The following is an 8,631-nucleotide window of genomic DNA, read 5'->3' on the forward strand; positions in this document are numbered from 1 at the left end:
CATGGTGACGATGCTAAAGTTAGGCTTGTTTCTCCTCTAGACATAACTATTGGCTGAGTTTTCACTGTGACTAACTGTATGTTTGCTCTTTCATCCTTTGGACTTGAAAACTTGCTGAGTCATGTCTTTTGCATTGATTCAATGACTGACAGACTCTATTCCTCTTGGATGAGCTTGTTAGGACAGTGGACAGTTGCTACATGAACAAAGCCATCTGGGGAGCTAGTCTATAGTTCCTTCTCTGCTCTTCCCACCCAATCCCTAGTCAGTCACACCAGAAGGCTGATCACACCAAGCTTGGTTCTGCTGAATATTTCCCCCTGATTAAGGGGAGTTTTCTTCTCCTCTGTCACTGCATTAATGCTCAAAATGAGAAATTGCTGCAAGGTCAATAACACAAAGCTAGCAAAGGTCCACTGTTGGTACAGGCTTATCCCAGAGGGAATAAGGCAACTCAATGCCTCAAATGCTATCTACGTTGTGTTGGTGAAGAGAACATTTTTAACTAACATGTCTGGATGTTTTGATTGAATTGACAGCTAATTATCTTGCTATATATAAGAATCCAAAATCAAAGCCACTGATGCCTTTACCTAGGAGTACAGTTCCCCCTTCCATTAGAAAGCACCCCTAGTCAAACTTCTTTTTCTACTTTCTGAATGGATTTACTCACAGTTAATGCAGCCAGTGATGACCCCATTTGCTTTTACTTCCTAAAGAAAGGACAGTTCATATTCATATTGGAATCTGGATCCCACGGAACTTTATACAAATGGAAAGAAATGGCTTGATTATTCTTGGAATGTTTCTTTGCTGTAAATTTGCTCCAATCTAAAAAGAACCTTATCTAAAAAACCCAAGAAAGGACAACCAGAACAATACCAAATCTGTTTATTATGCTCTATTTGATGCAGCATGGAACCTGTTAAAATCAGCCCGCATGCCTGAAAACACACAAAAAAAAATCAGGATTCTTTTAACCCACTAAAAGTGATCTGACTTCTCAGAACTCTCCACACACTAAGGAGAGCTACAGATCAGCATATTGATCCAAACGGATGGGAGGCTTTGAAAAAGCAGGGGGGTTAATTGATTTTAAGGGTTTGCTCCAAAAAAAAAAAAGTCCTTGAATAACAGATCCAATGGTATAAAAAATAAATGCTATTCTATACAGGCAGTGTTGTTGTATACAGGGGAAATACTTTATACACAGTCAGGGTAAAAGGGGACTTTACATTTGGGATTTTTCCATAAAAACCTCCAGAACAGGAAGAAACGTGTTAATAATCGCACTCCTGCACAGAGAGGGGAGTTAGAGCTTGGATATAAAATCTAAGTTTGGGTGCTTTTCATTTTAAAAAATAAACACCAGTGCGTGCCATATATACATAAACAGATTAAAAAAGGCATAAAAATCAACATGAACTCGCACTTGATTTTGCACAGAGAATGGTTTCAAACAAAACTGTTGCCATCATCATTATGGAAAGGAAGGGGTGAATGCAGGTTAAACCTAAAAACCTGAAAGTGACTGAATAAAAATCACCAAAGCTTTTTAGATTGACCCAGTTGGTTGGTGAGAAGTTTAGACTCTTTTCTGGCTTTGGTAAAAATAAGAACCAGAATAAAAGATGACTTTATTTATTCTGATTCATCCCTCCCAGAGGCCATTTCCTGAGCATCTCCTAAATTGGGTCTGATGGTTATGCTGGAAAGATCGGTTCTGATCCATTAAAACATGCTGGAGTTAGACTGCAGGATGATTTGGGACAGGAATGAGTTTGCAAGATGTCCCTATGTAGGTGAGACAACAAATAAATGATTTAAGGATAGTTTTGTGTGCTGGTATTACAAAATATATATTCTCTATATACAAGGAGTCACCAGGCTCCTGACCTGATCAAAAAATGGTTCTTTTAGTTTCATTTTCCTGGAGATGTTCTGAGATCATTCACTCACACTAAAAACAGTCACATTCACACTTCCAGGCCCACAGGAGAGCTAATAAGCAGATATCTGTACACGATGTAAAAAATATCATTCCGACTCATTTTTTTTTTTCTTGGAGAAGCTCAAAGTCAAAGTTCTGTTCCTCATCTTATCTTCTGGACATGGAGCTTTAGTTTGAAGCACATCGAGACGATCCAGCATCGTCTTTCAATCACTCTGCAGATCCCATCCGTTTCCTGCTCTTCTCTAACCCTCTGCTTCAGCGACGGCTGCAGGAGCTTCTAGAATGTTTCTGGGTAGATTGGGTCAGAGGTTGAGAATGGGCACATCGAAGAGGTCGCAGAGGCCTTCGGTTTCATCTAGGTTGTAGATATAGTCATGGTCGCTGGGTGGGGGCGACAGACGGAGGAGCGGCGAGAACACTGAGGACGAAATATGCAGAGAAGTTAGAGCGCCAGCATTCACCATCTTCTCAGACACCATATCAATCCATCCATCCTAGAAAGTAACCTGCATTGGAAGAAGGCCTACAGTCCTGGTAACAGCAGCGAGCCCAACACTAAACATTTCAGGACCTTTAATTCCACCTTTGACCTTTACAGCTCACCTGAACCAACAGATTTATATGGTGGTACCCTTTTCTAACAGGGATGTTGCTGTGAAGTTTGTGTTAAACAGCGCCAGTCTTCGTTTCATTATAAGTGGCTCTGGTTTATTAGTGTTTTTAGATCTGCAGATAGCTTCAAAACAGTCAGAGGATCTCACTGTTTGAAGGTATCAGTCAGGGAAAGGCAGCAAAGCAATCATCAGAATTGGACCCACCCAGTACAAGACATCCCTTTAAAATGGAGGGAAATTGATCCTTCATCACACATCAGTGGACCAGGGGGCAACATGAAGGCCTTCCTGACTAAAGCCGACATCCTGACCTGGCTAAACTGCAGGGAGAACATCATCGCTACAGTGAAGCATGGTAGTGGCACAATCATGCTTTGAAAATAGTTAACTTTGGAAGAGAACCCTCAGGCTTCTCCTTTGAGGCTCAAGATGAACCTCCTCTTTCAGCATCAACATGAATCAAAGCACAAATTCAAACCACTGAAAGAACATATGAACCAGAAGACAGTTAATGTTTTGGAGCAGTCCAACCAAAGCACAGACTTGCATCTAACCTAGAACCTGAGGTGGGGATCTGAAGAGAACAGACATGGAGCTGTGTGCAGAGAAAACTGTGAAAAGGTTGTCATGCTTTTAAAACTTGACATTCTAACAGAACTGATTAGACCTTTTATATCTACAGTAGCTTAATAATGACTTTAAAAATCAGAACTTCCTCGGTTTTAATTCACTTCTTAAATACTTAATAGATCCCAAATGGAAATCAAATGTTGCGTAACTCGACTTTTTCAGCAAGTTGTATATTTCTCCTGTAGAAGTCCATCTTACAGCGACTCTTTAGAAGCCTCTGACTGAAGACACTGTTGTTGTTTACCAGTTTTCTCTAGAGGATGCCCAGAAAAAAAACAAGAGCAATGATGGGAAATATGGACATTCGTTTGAGATTTTTTTAAATACTAGCACTGGAAGATTATCTAAAACTGGGGCTGATTTTTTTATTTTTTAGCAGATAAACCAGACGGTGAATATTATGATCATTTTCATGTGTGTCAGTAAAGAATTGTACCTTCTGATGACATCAAGTCGTCCAACAGGTCCCCAGTCATTATCTCTGGAAGAAACAAAATGAAGATTTAGAGACCAAAGCTTTTCTTCTATTTCTGTTTGCTAACAGCACCATGTCCCAGCACATACCTTTAGTTGGATCAAACATCTCAGAGAGTTCTTTGGGGAAGTCCAAAACTGCGCAGAAACAACAGAAGCCCTGTTAGCTGCAGATGTAACATTTTAATAACTTCATCCACCACATCATTAATGAAAGTTACATCTCTCACGTTCAGACGGATTTGATTTAATGGGTTCGAACACGGCTGGAGGGGCAGACCCGTCCAAAGAGGCAGACGACTGCAGCTGCTGAGGAACAGCTGCGGGGGCGAGCGTCGAGCTGCTGGTCGCCTCTGAAATGGGAGAGAAGAGGGATGGCATGCATTAGAACACAGAGAAAATGTAATCAGCATCACAGTGAGAGGATGGATAGAGGCAACCAGTTAGCCCACATACCAGTCACCATTCTGATGACTGGTACAGGGTCATAAATATTACTTTGGATCTACTCTGCTTTGTAGAAATTATAATATTATTAAGAGGTGCAAGGGCCTCCTAAGATCAGGACTTTGACCAGGCCACTTGTTTATTTTAAACCACCCAGATGTGGACTTGCTGGTTTATTTTGGACCCTTTTCAATGCACTATCACTATGTATAACTATAGGGATGATGTTCATGTTCTGAAATGCTAGGTTAACGAAATGTAAATTTGTGTAAATTGGTCCAGAAATCTCCAATGAGGACCATTTGTGTTTTATTTTCCTACAAATCTCGGCAACCATTAGGACATTTTTCGGTACACGTGGGATAGAACCAGTCGATCCTTTGGGTCAGCAGTGATTCTGATTGAACTGAAACTGCTTTAAAAAGAGTCATGTCTTAAAGAGGCCTTTTCATTTTTTTTTTAATTGGGCTAGTTAAGTTTGGATCCATCTCTGTCCTTTAATAAACAGAATCATCACATGAACACTTCAATTTGTATTTTCTCTTAAAATTTGTCTGATGGGAATAATCTAAATCAAACACTGAGGTGGGGCTGGAAAAAACGAACAGAAGAAATGTTGTCCTACATGCTAATGCAGGACAAGGTTTTTAACTGTACACCTAGAACCCTCCTACCTGCTGCTGCAGACACAGACGCCGTGGTTGCCGCTGGTTTTGTCGCTGGAGCTGAAGGCGTTTTGGAGACCTGGAGGTAAGAAAGCAGAGCATCAGGGTTCTGCAAACTCCAAACCAGAATAAGACAAGCAGTAAGGCGGCCAATAGGACTTAAAACCCGCCAGTCGGACTATTCTGATAGCATCTAGCAGCTAAAAGTGGCATGTACATGAGCACTCAGGTAAGCTTCCCTCATTGATCCTGTAAAGTGTTTACATGCATAAACCACTCCACTGTCATATCACAATCTCATTGCAATCCTGATGAATCCGAACAAAAAATTCTCACTTCCATGTCTGCTGGACACATTTTTAGTCTGATCACCGTTTATTCTGATTACTAATGTCCATGTTAACGTAGCTATGGATTGTACAGGGGAACATCTATCTGCTGAGTGTGTATTGGAGCAGAGCAGGACGTAGAGCAGTCTGGAGGAAATGTTTTTTTTCCGCAGGCTGCATTGTAAAAATATTCATACTCAAACAGTGCATCTGGAATCTAATAATAATTCTGCATGGTATCCATACTACAGTGTCGATTGTACAATTCTGCCATTGTTAACCTTAGAGATTTTTATTTTTTACATAATTGAATAATATCTGAGACATATGCTGGGGGAGAATCTCAGTCATCCAGGTCATAGTCATTCCTAAAAAGTTTAAAAAACACAATCCACAGGACTATGCTTCCAAGATTGCAGACGTTTCGCTTACCATTTCAAAAAGCCTCCTGGATGGGAAGCAAAACGTCTTCAAACTTGAAAACAAAGTCCAATGGATTGTTTTTTTTTTTTACGTTTTTGGAATACAACTTGCAATATTGTTAAACTGAGCTAAATGTGTTTTTTTATTTTGCATTTATTTGCACTCTTCTTTAACTGGCATCTTGGATTCTGTTGACAATTCCTGCCTTATGTTTTTTTTTAAAACAATTTGCTCAAAAAGAAACAGGTGGAAGATACAAGAATTTTTAGCTTCCTGCCTGTCTTATACACACCAACAAACAATTATTAATCTCTCCATATAACAGTATCCTTACATTAAAGCTCACATTATCATCATTGAATTTAGTTATTTGCAAATTATTAATATCTTTAATAAAATGAATAAAATTAGCAACATGCTTAGCCTATGATACACCCACATCTTACAATAAGCTCCTTTTTGTAAGGCTTCCAAACTGGTTTATATTTACACTTTGTCTGAGCTCATCATTGAATCCATCCCATAGATCTTCATGGATCAACAGACAAAAAATGCTTTTAATAGCAACAACTCCACTCTCTTTCACAAAACTGTTTTTTCTTATTGTGTGAAAGTTGCTGGTTCCTTACTTCCAACATAAATTGTACAGGTTTGAAATATAAAGTCACAGACAGGCAATATATTTTATTTAAAAAACCACATAGATTTATGTTCCCAATATCCCACTTTATGTAGTACTTTTTGTATTCCTTTTGTAATAATTTTGTATTATTACAGTGACTTTAAAAGTATTGCACCAAATGTCCTCACAATAGATCAAATATGGTACAATGTTATATAAGATAAGCAGAGTTCTGTGGACCAGTACCAACCATTTTCCTCAAAACAGCAACACTTTGACCAGTTGAAATTGAAAGGTGCAAACCTTGGAGGCAGCAGAGGGCGGCTGGGAGGTAGGTGTTGGTGCTGGCAGGCTGTGAAGGACATCATCTGGTGGTGGGACGGGCAAAACCACAGGAGAGGCACTGGAGGGGTCCTTATTGACCAATAAAACCTCAATGGGGCCAGATGTACTCTTCAGACGGATCTGGTACTTCCTCTGTCCATTAAGAACCTATGCAGACTCATAGTTAGGCCGGAACGTGACTCAGACCTTAAGGTGCAACAATGCTTCAAATGTATTACTCACAATTTCTGGTACTGGTACCTCTAGCTGTGTTCCTACTGGAGCACGGATAGCCAGAAGGGTGTCTCCTGGAAGAATGGAGATGAGTGGAGAGGTCTATGAGACATTCAGACAAAATGAACTAGTAATACAGCCGAGGATATGGAAGAATTACCTTTGAATGCTCCACAGAGGTCTTCATGTTTTACATACGCCATAGTAGGAGAGCGTTAAGGGTCCAACATTTGGCACCAAGAAAATCCAGAATCAATACAGCTTTTATTAAACACATATTCCTATCTTAAAACGTTTGTCAGTCCTGGTGGTTATAGTTGTTTACATGTTCAAGTTTGAGATGTAAAAGCAGAAGAAAGTGAAGAGGCAGCTAAAAGTTGACGAGAGCAACAACAATAGAAAAAGTTTAAGGCTGCAGCTCCAATTTAAAATCAAAGGGGCAGATTTACACTCATTTATCAATGAAGGAGGAGCAAATCTGGAGAAATGCCATCTGAGTTCAGTGGTTTGGAGATCTAACAAACCAACAGCCTACGGAGGGGGGGAAAGCGCTCTGCGCTGAGCCCAGTGGAGAAATCTGTCCTGGTTCAGAACATCAAGCTCGGCAGCAAAGGAGTAGAACTGAGATTTTACTTCAGCTCAAACAGAGCACCACTGATGGCTGGTGTCTCTCCTCCTCTGCAGGTCTTGTTTTCTGTTAGCTTGAACCAAGTTTCTGTAGATTTTTTTTCCAGCAACATTCAAACCCAGCAGCCCAAAGCTGCTCTGATTCACTGACTCTTTAGTCAAAAACATTAAATCCACCAATCACTTTAAGTTCAGTCTTTACCTTTTGGCGTCTTGATGGAGATGAAGCCTTTAAACCATTTAAGTTAGAATAATTTACAGTGTTTATGTTCTGAGAAGCAGATCAAAGTGATGAGGGACTATTAAACATTAACTGAACCTTAGTTTAAAAGGAGCCGCTTCAGTGAGAAGTGATTCTTCCTGTAGGAAACGCCTTCTGTCATTACACATCTATAGATTACAATCTAGAACATCTGTACTCAGTTTCAAAGCCTCAGAGCTATAAGATTATCATAAAATATAATCTAGTTCCAGATAGCCGACTATAAGCCTGTCCAGAGCTCTGCGCCTCTCTTTCCCCACCAGTTGGGATCAGGAAGGTATATTTCATATCCACTCCACCCACGCTTTCCACACAGTTTGGAGTGAGTTTGTGGATTAAAACCAAGAATCAATCTGATTATGCCGTTTTGGTCCTGATCTCCGGACTGAGTGCAGTGAAGGATATGGGCTGTTACTGGAGTCATCTGTGACATTCTTAATACTCTGTTGGACCCAGACTTTCTGCCGGTCCAGCTCGTTTTCCCGCAGAGCCAGGTCATCCAGCTCGGCCTTCAGGTCGATCAGCTTGTCTGCTATCTCTCTGGTGTTGCAGCCTGGACCAACGCCCCTGAAACACATCAGCAGACATGCAGAGACCATCAGCACCTCAGTGTCTGATCCACACAACAGCAAGAGACCTTTAGTCTGCCCTCAATTTATTAGAACCTAGAGACAAAGATCTTCAGCTTCAAAGGCAGATGTTCTAACTGCAGACTGATGTGGCTTTAGGGCTGGAGATGTTACCATGGCAATAGCTGACTTATTGGACATTTCCCTTTTAAATAAATGTAGGGGTCTTTCAGAGAAAGATGATTTCATTGCATCAACCCACCAGGAATCCCAGTTGATCTATAGGCTGAAAAAGAACCAGTTCTACTCATTTATTGATTAAACCATCAATTTTACCCAACACATTTAATTTCTATGGAAAAGGAAGTGGCTTAAATGAGCTCCTACGTTTCTGTTTCACATCTAGATGCTGGACACAGATTTCCTCTGAAATCAGATTTTTTTTTTTTTTTTTTTT

General features: G+C 40.2%; 1 protein-coding gene across 1 annotated transcript in view; it reads right to left on the bottom strand.

The window, feature by feature from the left end:
* Positions 1–2,061: 2,061 nt before the first annotated feature.
* The window catches only part of e2f4 (E2F transcription factor 4, p107/p130-binding), a 12,774-nt gene continuing 6,204 nt past the window's right edge, over positions 2,062–8,631 (bottom strand). Inside the window, exons 3-11 of the mRNA XM_015374099.1 lie at positions 8,011–8,172; positions 6,877–6,920; positions 6,726–6,790; positions 6,462–6,650; positions 4,794–4,863; positions 3,903–4,025; positions 3,763–3,810; positions 3,635–3,679; positions 2,062–2,372 (exon numbers count right to left, since the gene is read on the bottom strand). Of these exons, the coding sequence (XP_015229585.1) occupies positions 2,257–2,372; positions 3,635–3,679; positions 3,763–3,810; positions 3,903–4,025; positions 4,794–4,863; positions 6,462–6,650; positions 6,726–6,790; positions 6,877–6,920; positions 8,011–8,172 (862 nt within the window). The 3' untranslated portion in view covers positions 2,062–2,256. The remainder of the gene's footprint in view (positions 2,373–3,634; positions 3,680–3,762; positions 3,811–3,902; positions 4,026–4,793; positions 4,864–6,461; positions 6,651–6,725; positions 6,791–6,876; positions 6,921–8,010; positions 8,173–8,631) is intronic.

The sequence above is a fragment of the Cyprinodon variegatus genome, unplaced genomic scaffold (genome assembly GCF_000732505.1).
Source record: "Cyprinodon variegatus isolate N-32 unplaced genomic scaffold, C_variegatus-1.0 Scaffold97, whole genome shotgun sequence".
Taxonomy (NCBI): domain Eukaryota; kingdom Metazoa; phylum Chordata; class Actinopteri; order Cyprinodontiformes; family Cyprinodontidae; genus Cyprinodon; species Cyprinodon variegatus.